General features: G+C 41.0%; 1 protein-coding gene across 1 annotated transcript in view; it reads left to right on the top strand.

The window, feature by feature from the left end:
* The window catches only part of LOC139921647 (dynein axonemal heavy chain 8-like), a 42,760-nt gene that overhangs the window by 12,657 nt on the left and 16,220 nt on the right, over positions 1 to 13,883 (top strand). Inside the window, exons 23-51 of the mRNA XM_071911936.2 lie at positions 91 to 217; positions 328 to 488; positions 593 to 719; positions 1,992 to 2,227; positions 2,391 to 2,495; positions 2,601 to 2,714; positions 2,824 to 2,886; positions 2,982 to 3,082; positions 3,233 to 3,370; positions 3,483 to 3,723; positions 3,867 to 4,066; positions 4,457 to 4,610; positions 4,729 to 4,892; positions 5,373 to 5,475; positions 5,732 to 5,836; positions 6,474 to 6,635; positions 7,903 to 8,127; positions 8,230 to 8,402; positions 8,533 to 8,711; positions 8,803 to 8,990; positions 9,089 to 9,175; positions 9,267 to 9,374; positions 9,455 to 9,589; positions 9,689 to 9,850; positions 9,950 to 10,196; positions 12,723 to 12,964; positions 13,068 to 13,208; positions 13,337 to 13,568; positions 13,692 to 13,834. Of these exons, the coding sequence (XP_071768037.1) occupies positions 91 to 217; positions 328 to 488; positions 593 to 719; positions 1,992 to 2,227; positions 2,391 to 2,495; positions 2,601 to 2,714; positions 2,824 to 2,886; positions 2,982 to 3,082; positions 3,233 to 3,370; positions 3,483 to 3,723; positions 3,867 to 4,066; positions 4,457 to 4,610; positions 4,729 to 4,892; positions 5,373 to 5,475; positions 5,732 to 5,836; positions 6,474 to 6,635; positions 7,903 to 8,127; positions 8,230 to 8,402; positions 8,533 to 8,711; positions 8,803 to 8,990; positions 9,089 to 9,175; positions 9,267 to 9,374; positions 9,455 to 9,589; positions 9,689 to 9,850; positions 9,950 to 10,196; positions 12,723 to 12,964; positions 13,068 to 13,208; positions 13,337 to 13,568; positions 13,692 to 13,834 (4,563 nt within the window). The remainder of the gene's footprint in view (positions 1 to 90; positions 218 to 327; positions 489 to 592; positions 720 to 1,991; positions 2,228 to 2,390; positions 2,496 to 2,600; positions 2,715 to 2,823; positions 2,887 to 2,981; positions 3,083 to 3,232; positions 3,371 to 3,482; positions 3,724 to 3,866; positions 4,067 to 4,456; positions 4,611 to 4,728; positions 4,893 to 5,372; positions 5,476 to 5,731; positions 5,837 to 6,473; positions 6,636 to 7,902; positions 8,128 to 8,229; positions 8,403 to 8,532; positions 8,712 to 8,802; positions 8,991 to 9,088; positions 9,176 to 9,266; positions 9,375 to 9,454; positions 9,590 to 9,688; positions 9,851 to 9,949; positions 10,197 to 12,722; positions 12,965 to 13,067; positions 13,209 to 13,336; positions 13,569 to 13,691; positions 13,835 to 13,883) is intronic.

The raw sequence follows: 13,883 nt of genomic DNA, 5'->3' as shown, positions 1-13,883 counted from the left end.
TGACCTTTTGGGAAGAAAGATAATGTAGATTTATTTGCCCTTTTGTGAAACAGTTTCTAGTAAGTCTCTGATATTTGTTGTTTGCATCAGGTAATGATTCCCACTTTAGACGACATCCAGCAAGCCATCAACCGATTGGTGCAGTTGGTGCTAGAAGTTAGCCGGGGTGTTGCATGCTGGGGACAGAAGCGCAATCCTGATGGCATGAAGGCAAAAGGCAAGTAACTGTCAACACGCACACAGTAACCTTGGATTGAAATTGATAAGCATGATTATTGGTTATTTCGGGTCCTTGCCTGTATGTGATGATCTCATTAGGGAATGTAAAGAACTTCTATCAGAGTGTTGCTGAACACAAGGACATAAGCAAGCTTGTGGTCGTCCTGAACACTGCTTTCAACTCCCTGAGGAGACAAGCTAGTGATCTTCTGAAGCAGTTCCATCCATTCAAAGTGATCTGGGCTGAGGACAGGGACTTGAAAGTCAAGGTGTGTTATCCTGCAAACTTACCTGTTTCTTGTTTGGGCTTTTGGTCAGAAAGTAGGATTTTTACCCCTAACCCATGAGAATATTTGTTCTTCCGTTTGAAAAGGAATTCATGGACAGCAATCCATACTTGACCGAGATCAAATCTGAAATCCAGCACTACGCCTCATTTGAACAAGACATTGATGATATCCAACCCATCATTACTTTGTGGTCCATTGAATTGTCAACAGGTAATGTAGCAGGACTGTGTTCTGGGGACAGAAACAAGGGCTCAGTTCCCAGCTATGTGTAGCATTTAAACATTAATAAATCATTACCACATTAATTTTGAGACATTAGTATAATCACCGTGAACAAAAAGATCATCACCAAGAAGATTGGCAGCCTCTACTGGCCTCTACACTGCATTAATATTGTGTTCCATGGGGTCAGATTTCACAGGAAATCTGCTGGATTGCTTTACGGCACAAAGGGATACTGCTTTGCAGCACAACACCAGAAGAGGGCTGCTGTTCTTCCAGCACAAAAGGAGCTAAAGCTTTTAGAGTTTCTCCCAATGCCAGTTGGGAGAACGAGTGAAAGGCCTCTGGAAAAATCACTTTCAACAAGTGTATCCTCTTCAGTAAAGCAAAACCGAAAACCTTTGATTGCGATTTCAATTTTATTACAGATTTTGATGACAGAAGACAAAATTTACAAAGAAGACAGCCTGACAAAAATGGCAAAGGAAAAGAAAAAAGACAAGGCAATAGGGGGAGAGATGCAGAATACAATACGCAGCACTTAGTCAGATTTCATTTTCATAAGTAAGAATGGATCATCAGTACAACAAGTTTAAACACTCATTTGGGCCCTAGTGCAACACTTCTATCAGAAAAAGTAGCATCCTCTTTGTGACAGGAAGCAACGTGTTTTTACGGGAAATGTCTTAATTTTGAGAAACACTAGCACTAACACTAGCACTAACAGTACCACTGACGTGAGATGGAGGCTGCCGATCGTCTCAACCATGGTCTCATTTCTTTATGGTAATTATACTAAGGTATTACAATTAATTTGACGTTGATATATTGATGAAGAGTAGTCAAGACGCCCGTGCACAGCCACTTATAATATAAGCCTATTTTACAAATGCTGTAAGAAAAATAAATATGTGAGTACATTGTCAGCAAAGCCTCACAGTGTGCGGTTGGATAATTTCTTTATATGGAATGATATATTGATGTTTAAAAATGCTACACATTGCACAATTAAATGATTTTAGTCTTACCGAGAACAAAGGCTTTTCTTGAAATTAGCCATTTTCAGCAACAACAGTAATCATGTGATGCTTGGTCATATCATCATTCACAGGCTTTGTCTGGTTTGACAGAGGTTTGTATGTGTTACAAGGGAGAAAGACCTATATACAGTTGTAAAGTGACACAAAGTGCTGGCCTCTGTTATATATTGAATCCTGTGCCAATTCTGCGCAGTAAATGATTTTCCTCCTCTATACGTAGCTCCGTTAAAGATGTGCCTGACAGTTGAGGCCAAAGCCTGGAAGAAACTGTTGTGCAAATACCTGAAGGGGGAGTACAGGAAGAAAATGATCGACGTCAGCACATTTACTGCCAAACACCACATACAGCTATCCAGTCCTGTAGCTAATCTGGAAGATGTGCGTTGTGCCATGGGGGCCCTGTCCAAGCTCCGGGATTCTGAGATACATATTGATATGACCTTGGGCTCCATTAAGGTATGAATAATACACTATGGGTTGTTTTTAGGGACATAGATTAAGTATTCTATAACAGGAACTATCAAAGTTAGTTTTGTGTTAAATGCTTTCCATTTTCATAGTCTATTAGGACTAGTAAGTTAGCCCCAGTGTTTGAATGTGTTCATGTTATGTTCTACAGGAAGCCTATGAAATTCTGAAAAGATCTGAAGTGGAGGTGACCAAAAAAGAGGCAGAGGGGGTGGACAATCTCAGATATTCCTTCATCAAGCTCCAATCCAAAGCTGTTAGTACATTCATTATGTTGGTGGTTATTTTGTTTTGTGCATTCATAATATGTGTTCTTCAATGATTCAGCTTTGATCATGGTTTTTGATTCCTGCCTTGTCAGAGATCAGTGCAAGATGAGCTTGTTCGTATGCAACCCAAGTTCAAACAAAACCTTCTGGAGGGTGTTGCCATTTTCCAAAATGATGTCGTCAGTTTTACAGAGCAATATGATTCAGTAAGTAACCTGTGAATCTATTTATTACTCTATGCATGTCTTTGATCTTTGAGTGACTAATCAATCTATTGATCAGTTAACTCCTACACTATGTGGTCTTTTATTGTAGGATGGCCCTATGGTGGCTGGAATAGCTCCCCAAGATGCCAGCTGCAGGCTCCAGATCTGTCAGGTAACATTGTCAATTAACACATTAACATGCTTCCTTTTAAGAGGTGAAGTTCTCTTGGAGATTTAATACATACATACCTTTTTTCTTTTACTTAGGCTAGATTTGATGAACTATGGAGAAAGTTCATCACATACTCCACTGGCGAGCAGCTCCTTGGTTTGCCAGTTACAGAGTATGAAGCTCTGCAACAAAAAAGGTGTGCTACCGCTATACACTGCTTGACAGTGCATGACCATAAAAATGAAAATGCTGTAATTAGTTCTTGTGGTTTATGGTGTTAAATACTTTGTCATTTTGTAATGTACACCGTTTGATAAAGCAAATATGGCTTTTATGATTACCCTAGAAAAGAGCTTGGGCTGCTACAGAAACTCTATGGCCTATATGATGCAGTGATGAATAATATTAGCGGGTACTATGGCATTCTGTGGACAGACGTGGATATTGACAAGATCAATGCAGAACTTTTGGAATTCCAGAACAGGTGATTTTGCTGCTTTCCTGCTAATTTCCCCAACCTTACTGTTGACTTTGTGCAACCAGTTTTCTGTACACTGTACACTACTCTATTTTGAAGAGAACTATTTGGCTTCCAGGTGTCGTAGGCTGCCCAAAGGCCTGAAGGACTGGAAGGCCTACCTGGACCTTAAGAGGAGGATTGATGATTTCAGTGAGTCCTGCCCTCTGCTAGAGATGATGGCAAACAAATCCATGATACAGAGACACTGGGACCGGATCACAGACCTGACTAAGCACACATTTGAGGTGGAGTCTGCGACCTTTGCACTGCAGAACATCATGGAAGCACCTCTGTTGAAGTATAAGGAAGACATTGAGGTTTGTTGCCAGTGTGGTCATACTGTGGCCACACTTAAACACGCCTGCTCCAATCATTAGCCGCAATGATTTATATCTATTAATTTGTGTTTGTCCTTCATTTTGCCTTTTAATTTCCACACTTGGTTTTGTGTATGTCTCAGGACATCTGCATATCAGCTGTGAAGGAGAAGGATATTGAGGCCAAGCTGTCACAGGTGATAGAAGTCTGGTCCAGCCAGACCCTGAGCTTGATGACGTTCAAGGACAGAGGAGAGCTGATGCTTAAAGGGGCAGAGGCAGCAGAGATCCTCACCATCATGGAGGATAGTCTCATGCTTCTGGGCTCACTGCTGAGCAACAGGTAGAAGAGAGCAAACTGACATGAAATTTTGATTTGGGAGAATTCTATTTTCAGCCTCTGGTTAGGGCGCAGGGTCAGCCAGTTATTACACCGCCCCTGGAGCAGGTAGGGCTCGAGAATCTTGCTCAAAGACAGGTGTGGTCTCACAAAGGATCAAACCCAGACCCCCCAGTTGGTTGATTTGATCACAGCGCATGACACACCTTACCTGTTGCCTCCTGCCCCTTCCTTCATTAATTTTACACATATGCCAGCTGCTTCTTCTGGCCTGCTTCCTTTCAGACAAGGTGGCCATGCATGTCTTGTGCTGTACATGTTGTGTGCAACTTGTGAGATTGTCTGGCTGACAAGGCTGAGTTTTCTCTTAACTGTGTCCCAACTCTTTACCAGATACAATGCCCCCTACAAGAAAGATATCCAGAACTGGCTCTCCAAACTCTCATCATCATCTGATATCATTGAACAATGGCTTATTGTACAAAACTTGTGGATCTATTTGGAGGCTGTGTTTGTTGGGGGAGACATTGCCAAAGAGCTGCCACAGGTATAAGGTTTTGGTCTTTATATCTGTCTAGGAAAAATGTAATGCATATTTAGTATGTCAGTATGTGTATATAATCCTAATTCCCTTTTAAAATACTTGGCAATGTTTGCCAATGTAGGAAGCCAAGCGTTTTCAGAATATTGACAAGTCCTGGATCAAGGTTATGCAGCATGCCCAAAAGGTCCCAAATGTGGTGGAGTGCTGTGTGGGGGATACAACTGTGGGACAGCTCCTACCAGATCTTCAGAAACAGCTGGAGTTCTGCCAGAAGTCTCTTGCGGGGTGAAGCATTACCACAGCTCGCTTTAGTTAGTTATTACTATATATCTTATTGGTATTGGAAGCAGAAATTGTCAGCATTTGTTAGCAATGCTGTCAGAGTCAATGGGGCTAAAAACCATGACTCTGAAAAATAATGTAAGTACTTCTACACCGTAAAGTATGTTGTCAAACAGTGAATGATAGAAAGTGGTGAGAAATTATGAAAATGTCTCTGTTTTTATCAAATCACTTTTATCTTAATCAAATTTGAGTCCATTTTTTATTTCACAATCCATTTTCATCAGATCTATTTTAATTTATTTATTTATTATTTTGGTACTTCCACTCCCCAAACCTGATGCAAGTGCTTTTAGATGGAAAATACTCACATGATTGACATAGGCTTCTTTAAAACTGTTAGCGATCCTACTACAACACTGTAGAGAAAAGATACAGCATTATTGTTTCATTTACTGGAGATGGTGTGATCTAACTCCACAGGTACCTTGAGAAAAAGAGGCTCCTGTTCCCACGATTCTTCTTTGTGTCTGATCCAGCCCTCTTGGAAATCCTCGGACAAGCCAGTGATTCTCACACAATTCAGGTTACTACTGCAATCGTCACCATAAAAAAGTGATTTTTATGATTAGCAAAACAGGTTCACTCAGATAGGCTTCAAAAAACCTATATAGTCATCAAAATCCTGGAAAGTTTAAAAAAAAATGTTTTTATTGATCTGTCTTGTTAAATGATTGAACAGAATGAACAGAATGAAATTTTTGAATAATTAACACAAATTGTAAAAAATAATGAACCAGGTTTAAGCTCTAATTAAATCAAACTATAATTATTTTTTCCAGTCACATCTACTTGGAGTGTTTGACAATGTCAGCGAAGCGGAATTTCATGCCTCAGAATATGACAAGATTTTGTCTGTTATTTCACAAGAGGGAGAGAAACTGCCGGTATGTAATGCTTATTGCAGTTGCAGATAATAACGGTAATGTGGCATGACATGAAACTATGTGTCTGTGTGAGTGTGCATATGTGTGTGTGCAAGCGAGTGTGTATATGAATGCTTTTGTGTGTGTGACACACTCCCTGCTGCGGCTCTCCTCCCACTGGCGCAATCAAGTTCACCTGGGCCCTCATTTATCAAAGTTGCATAGAAAAGGTTCTAAATTATCTCTTACGGATACAATTTTGAATGTCCATACGTACAAGAAAATTGGTATTTCCCAAATGTGTGTACGCACACCTGTAACTAATCTGCCTTGATAAATACCACACTTTCTAAACCACGATTATGCTCGTACACACCCACTCATTAACACAGATATGCCCCCTATTGACCATAATGGTAACAACCTTCCCTTTAAATGCTGCAGGAAATGTCACTGATGTTTCCCCTATGCCTTAGCCTTAGCTATTGTAGCCTAAGCATTTTTATATTAATTATGACAAAGCCTGTTCATTTGATTGTCTGTTCCTGTCTTTCTTGGTGGTCTTTCCTTTTCAACCATTTGGTACTGTGCGTAAGCATAGGGGCTGTGCTTAAATGTATGCTCATTCTAAAGCATAAGTATGTGTTTGTGGTTCCAGCTGGACTATCCTGTGATGGCACAGGGACCAGTGGAGCTCTGGCTAGGGGAGCTGTTGCTCCAACAGCAGGCCTCTCTGCATACTGTTATCAAAGTTTCTGATCTCCAGATCAATGACTCAGACTTCCAGCTTCTACCCTTCCTCAACCAGTTCCAAGCACAGGTAGGACGACAATAATGTGGGGCAGTCAGTGACAATGTTGAATAGGATGACTTGAAATATTATGCTAGTGACGCACAGATACTTGATACTAGATATTAGGTCGACACCAGGCTAGAGTAGGGTATTGTTATGAAAGATTTTCTCCACTGCTGAAGTCTGATACCAAGAGCTAAATGTAACATGTCAGAAATCAAAGCGGCTTGTTTTTTGTGATTTTTTTTTTTAACACATAAGGATGTTAAATGTCTCTAATGGAAAATAATTGATTACATTTTTTCCAGTCTACATTGTTCAGTAAAAGCAAGCAAAAAAAATCCCAAAATTGTTTGTGGCTTTCACACATGTCCTGTTTGAGTCAATTCCTGGAGTGTTTATCACCTTAAGTTTGATTTGTTTGGGGAGATGAGAAAACCCCAGGTGTGCACCAAACAACAGCCAACTGGTCTGCCTGAGACAGGTAGCCTAGTCTTGAGCCACTTCCAAGTGAGCCTGGGAAGTGAAAAACAAACTAAAGACTGGAATATGGCCAGGGAATAGTGCATTTAATGATGTCACTTTTGTTGACATTTCCCCTACTTCTTGAATGTTTTCAAGAGCATCATTTTTGTTCTTAGTTTCTAAAATAGCATAATAATATTAAACACACTGCATATCCAATTGCATGTATCATCCATTATTGATAGTGAATTGGACAAACTAAACAGTAGTAACACTTTTGCCCAGCCAAAGTAGAAATTACCTGATTCCTTTTGTTCATATGCTTGTTAGGATTCAAAATTTTGTCTAATAATCGGCTATCCTGTAAGACCACATTGCTTTGTTCAGAAAGTATGGTTTGTCAGTTGGCAATGGGAACCCTAACCAAGCCAATGAAAAATTGCAACAGAGTAACAATTTGTCTTTTGATTTTTACCAGTGTACACAAACTACAGGTGAGAGGATGACTTTAAAGTTAAGTACTCAGACTTGGTATTGTCAGTGTCAAGGTGGTATTGGTGAAACCAAATCTAAACATCTGTTTTTTGTTAGCCTGTGATGATGTTAGTCATGGTAAGTTTTATATACTTGGGTACCCCCTCTCTCAACAGAGTAAGAATTAATAACTTTGTATTGTTAAGAGGCATAAAGAGAGACTGGTGACATCTCTAGTGAGCAAGCTGTTCCTAGCAAGTACAGGATGGCTCCGTATCTACATTTAGCTCATACTTTCAGCTTATATTTTGGAAATCAGTTGCATCAAGCAACTTTTATGCTTTTAATTTCTCAGGTGGGCTTGCTGGGAATCCAGATGCTTTGGACAAGAGACGCAGAAGAGGCACTGCACAATGCCAAAGATGACAGGGAGATCATGTCCTTTACCAACCAGAAGTTCTTGAATCTACTCAACACACTCATTTCACAGACCACCCATGACCTGACCAAGTTTGACAGAATCAAGTTTGAGACGCTGGTCACAATCCATGTGCACCAGAGGGATATATTTAATGACCTAGTAAGTTATTGGAAAATGTTATTTCGGTTGTGATTCCTTGTATATTGTAGACTGTCATTATATTATTTGTTCATTCAGCTTGATTTTCTAATTTCTCCCCAGGTGAGAATGCGTATCAAATCTGTCACTGACTTTGAATGGCTGAAGCAGAGCAGATTTTACTACAAGGAGGACCTGGATCAGATCATTGTGTCCATTACTAATGTCGACTTCATTTATCAGAATGAGTTCCTGGGCTGCACCGACCGTCTGGTCATCACCCCTCTGACTGACAGGTAAGTGAAGAGGAATATGATTTTGTTACCTGTTAATTTCATTTTATTTTTGTATAGTACAACTGGTAAAACATAAACATCCAATGTGTTTCATTTCTATATTGAATCTGAGAACTGCTATTTTCTGCAGGTGTTACATCACACTGTCCCAGGCTCTGGGCATGAGCATGGGAGGAGCCCCTGCAGGGCCAGCTGGCACTGGGAAGACCGAAACCACTAAGGACATGGGTCGCTGCCTGGGCAAGTATGTGGTGGTCTTCAACTGCTCTGATCAGATGGACTTCAGAGGACTTGGCAGGATATACAAAGGTAGCCCAAACAATCAAACAATTCATCCAGCCTATGTTGCAGTGTGCTGTATTATGTCAGTTATCTTCTATTGTATATTTGTACTTTCAAGGCCTTGCACAATCAGGGTCCTGGGGCTGCTTTGATGAGTTCAACAGAATTGACCTGCCAGTGCTGTCTGTTGCTGCTCAGCAGATCTACATTGTTCTGACAGCACGCAAGGAGCACAAAAGCACCTTCATCTTCACTGATGGAGACTGTGTGGATCTGAATCCGGAGTTTGGCCTGTTTATCACCATGGTAGGAAAGATACACGAGTCTTATAGTAAACCCTTTAAAGCAGGATAGAAAACATCAATATAGACCAAATAAAGACCAACATATCATCTTATATCTAGAACCCTGGCTACGCAGGGCGTCAAGAACTTCCTGAAAACTTAAAGGTGCAGTTCAGGACAGTGTCTATGATGGTACCAGACCGGCAGGTGGGTCAAGGCTAATACTGCTGGAATTTAATATTGTTACTTTTGCTCTAATCTTACCAGAGGGTCGTTTCCCTGCTGTTATCTTTCCCAGATCATCATGAGAGTCAAACTTGCCAGTTGTGGTTTCATCGAGAATGTCATCTTAGCCCAGAAATTCTTTGTCCTTTATAAACTGTGTGAGGAGCAACTTACAAAACAGGTGAGAAGCTTGTTGCCAGTGTCTTACTGATTTTTGTATGAATATTGACCTAGTGACATACAACCATTGCTCTTTGTCAGGTCCACTATGACTTTGGTCTGAGGAACATCTTGTCTGTGTTGAGAACACTGGGGGCTAATAAAAGAGCACGACCCAATGACACAGAGTCCAGCATTGTCATGAGAGTGCTGCGTGACATGAACCTTTCTAAATTGGTATGAGAGGAACTCTGGGTAGACAATGATAATATAATGAACTCTGAAGGTAATGTACGAGCAGGCACTTTATCTGTGAAATCTCTCTGTATGTTTGAGGTGGATGAAGATGAGCCCCTCTTCCTCAGTCTGATCAGTGACCTGTTCCCCGGGATCCAGCTGGATGGGAGCACGTATGCCGACCTGCAGGCCGCTGTAGCCCATCAGGTGGAACTAGCTGGCATCGTCAACCACCCACCATGGAACCTGAAGCTGGTTCAGGTACCTCAAAGCCTCTTCATCCACATGCTTAGCTCCTGTTATTGTCTTATGTGGTATAAAGTGACGGTTAAGAAAATACCATTGTTTTTACAAACATAGCTCTATGAGGCTTCACGTGTGCGCCATGGCCTGATGACTCTGGGCCCCAGCGGAGCAGGGAAGACCATGGTCATCAACATTCTCATGCGTGCCATGACTGAATGTGGAACCCCGCATAGGGAGATGCGCATGAACCCCAAGGCGATCACTGCGCCACAGATGTTTGGCCGTCTTGATGCAGCCACCAATGACTGGACTGATGGCATCTTTTCCACTTTGTGGAGGAAGACACTCAAAGCCAAGAAAGGTATGTTGCTCATGGTTGTCATTAAAGTTTTTGTGAGACCAGGGCTCCATAGTGCAATTTAGTTTTGCAACTCTTTACCACTGATTTTTTTCTTCTCTTGCACCAGTACCAGAGGCAAGACCCAGTCAACTCTCTGAAATGTTGATTCATAATTGTCCCATAAGAAAAAAAACACTAAAGCAGTGTTTTCTAAAGGTATTAAATAACCCTAACCCTAACCCTCTGAATGATAATCCACAAGATTCTTCTACCTTCTTATATTTATTCCAAACAAACCGCTGTTGCTTCTGTAAACATAAAATAAAACACATCACTTCCTGTGCAGCAGAGTATTTTTCCCAGGATAGAGGGACCCTTCATAGGTGTTCAGAACAGCAAATGCAAAGGCTTTCATGAACTGCGTATAGGTTGAATCACTATTGTATGGTATCAATCAGCAACAGAGAGCAACAAAACGGGCATTTAAATTGTTGATTATTACTTTAAGGCTCCTCCATTTTATAATGCCAGAGCTGTTAGACCTCTGTTGATCTCTATCCCATTGAGAACGGCTGTCCTTCTGCCTTCGCTTAAAACCCACTGGTGTCTTGAAGTAGGTGAATGGACATCAGAGCGCGACAGCTAATTACTCAAATTTACAGTTGGCCTTACCTGTTTATCTTCCTTCCCTATTAATCACACTATTGCAGAGTTTTGGCCTGCCATTAGCAAATATGTCAGCTGGTTTAGTTATGTGTGAAATAAGTTTTCAAGTCTCTCATAAGGCAGACCAATCCTGCTTTGGTTGTGTGGGATAGATTTATTAATTTAAAAAAAAATACAGTTCACTTAATGATTTAAGTTTTAAACTCTTCACGACTGACTAATGGCACACCAAAATCTAGGGCTGCAGCTATCGATTATTTTAGTAATCGAGTATTCTACCGATTATTCCATCGATTAATCGAGTAATCGGATAAAAAATACGTTTGCTTTATTAAAGAGCAATAGTAAATATACAAAAGAGAAAAGCTGTCCACACGAAGCTGTCCATACGACACTGTGATTTACTGAAAACGAGGTGAAATAATAATTATTATTGATATTTATTACTAGGCCTAAATATCATACAAGTTCATAAGACTGGCTAATGTACATTTATTTACTATGTTGAAGGGTTGCCCTACACCTGCTGACCCTACTCACTGCAATCAAACTAAACTGAATATACCTGCTGTATTGGACTGGTGCATTTTAGGCTCCAATTGCTACTTACACCACCTGATATTTTGCTTTCTGGGGTATTTTATGTATCACTGTGAGGGGAGTAGGTGTGTGTGTGTGTGTGTGTGTGTGTGTGTGTGTGTGTGACTATCATAATAATAACATGAATGAAGCTCAGGCTTTCACAAATTGACTGCAGCATTTTATTTTCTGTGGTTATTTTCTTGAGCAAAACTTAGCTAACTTAGGGACATCATAACTAGCCACCATATTGATTTACGTTCTTAACTAGCCATTACATATAGCCATAATTAACGTGCATTCTTTACTAGCCTTCATCTCATCCCGTTTTAATATTAAGTGCTGACTCCGCCCACCCGGGCCAGTTTCGGGGTACGCCGGTAGAAATTACAAGTGGACCCTATCCTACAGTCCCTGCTCTCAGTGGAGGGAAGGAGCTATGCTGTGTGTGGGAAGCGCTGTGACCGTCAGACCTCTCTGGATTAGACAAGCAAGTAGAGAAAACCGGCATCAGCCGAACCAATTTATTGCCAAATGCTTTGGGATTCAACACATTAACATTGCTTCCCATGGTCAGAAAAAGTCGGCAGATTTGTCGCTAGTCGCTTTTGAGAAATAAAGTCGCCAGGGGGGTCTGAAAAGTCGCTAAGTCTAGCGACAAAGTCGCCAAGTTGGCAACACTGGATCCGACACTTTCTGTCGTTTTCTCTGGCCTGTCTCTTCTCTTCGCCCCTCGCTATTTTCTCTCTCTTTCTCCAGCGCGTTGTGCAACAGTAATAATCATCCGTGCGAAACACTGAGTGTGTATATAGTTATATGGATTAAACGAAGCTTCGATGCAAAGAATTTGCATCGATGATTTTTAGTAATCGAGTTACTCGAGTTTCTCGAGGAATCGTTTCAGCCCTACCAAAATCCAATATATAGATGATGTGAATGAAACTGCCTAATATAGCCTACTTTAGTACATATTGTTTCACATTATCTATGTTGATCCAATTGATACAGCATAAAAACACTTGGAGGCAAACATTATTTTCAGTCAGAGACATATATCAATAGATAAAAACACTTACTACTGTGTGTGAAGCAGTCTCTGGACCAAAATGTTGGTGTCACCAAATTATCTGCTAGTGCTTACAACTACAAATGTTGGGGGTACCACCAGTGAAAAAAGCTTTTTTTGAGCCCTGAGACAGATCATTGTTTTATAAATAACAGAAAAAGTCTCAGTGGAAGAGAGACTCAGAGAATTAAATACTTTAATTGTAACGGCTTTGAAATGACAACTGTTTGCTTCAGGGGAATTCATATGGATCGTGCTGGACGGCCCTGTGGATGCCATTTGGATTGAGAACCTGAACTCTGTGTTGGATGACAATAAAACCCTGACCTTGGCTAATGGTGATCGCATCACCATGTCTCCATCCTGCAAGTTGGTGTTTGAGGTACACAACATGGACAACGCATCCCCTGCTACTGTGTCCCGGGTGGGAATGGTCTTCATGAGCTCATCTGCTCTGAGCTGGCGACCCATACTTCAGGTACAGTCCTTTTATTAATCATCAGTAGAGACAGTCTGTGTAGAAAAAAACAGTGCTTTTTTACATTGGAATGCTTAGATGGAACATGGGCTTCATGTTGTAGGGATGGGCTTACAAGCGAAATGCACAAGAGGCAGACAACATTATGAGTTTATATGACAAGATATTTGAGGACACCTACTTGTATATGAAGCAAAATCTTAAGCCTAAAATGGAACTTTTGGAGTGCAACTACATAATGCAGGTATGTATCCAGAAAAACACTGAAAGACCTTCACTATGCTTAACCTTTCACTGGCAAACAACAATTAAATGGTGGATGTAATCTTGTTTCATGAAACGTGCCATTATCTGACTATGATCTACTGTCAGTCTGTGAATCTGCTGGAGGGCCTGATCCCCTCCAAAGAGACAGGCGGCCTGGCCAGCAAAATGCAGCTGGAGCGCCTCTTTGTCTTCTGCCTGATGTGGAGCCTGGGAGCACTTTTGGAGTTGGAGGACAGGGACAGACTGGAGGCCTTCATCAGAGCACACGCCAGCAAAATTGACGTGCCTCAAATGCAGCCAGGAGAGACTATGTTTGAGTACATGGTCAACTCAAACGGTAAAGTCATTATCACTCCGTTTTGTGTCTTTAAACTATCTAGTTTTTAATCAACTGTCTTAAAGGACTATTCCACTGTGGTGCCCACAACTGTGTATAATGATGCTGGTCTTTCTGTTTAAGGTGACTGGTATCATTGGGATAACTATGTAGGGGAGTACCTCTATCCAACTGACCATGTGCCAGACTATGCCTCCATCCTTGTGCCAAATGTGGATAACACAAGAACAACTTTCCTGCTGGAGACTATTGCCAAACAGCGCAAGGTGATCTTGTCCCTTTAAAATAACAGATTTATCAATTTTAAATATGTAT

Source organism: Centroberyx gerrardi, chromosome 7, assembly GCF_048128805.1.
Source record: "Centroberyx gerrardi isolate f3 chromosome 7, fCenGer3.hap1.cur.20231027, whole genome shotgun sequence".
In the NCBI taxonomy this organism is placed as follows: Eukaryota; Metazoa; Chordata; class Actinopteri; order Beryciformes; family Berycidae; genus Centroberyx; species Centroberyx gerrardi.
Note: the sequence above shows the minus strand (reverse complement) of the source record. Positions and strands in the feature narration are given on the sequence as shown.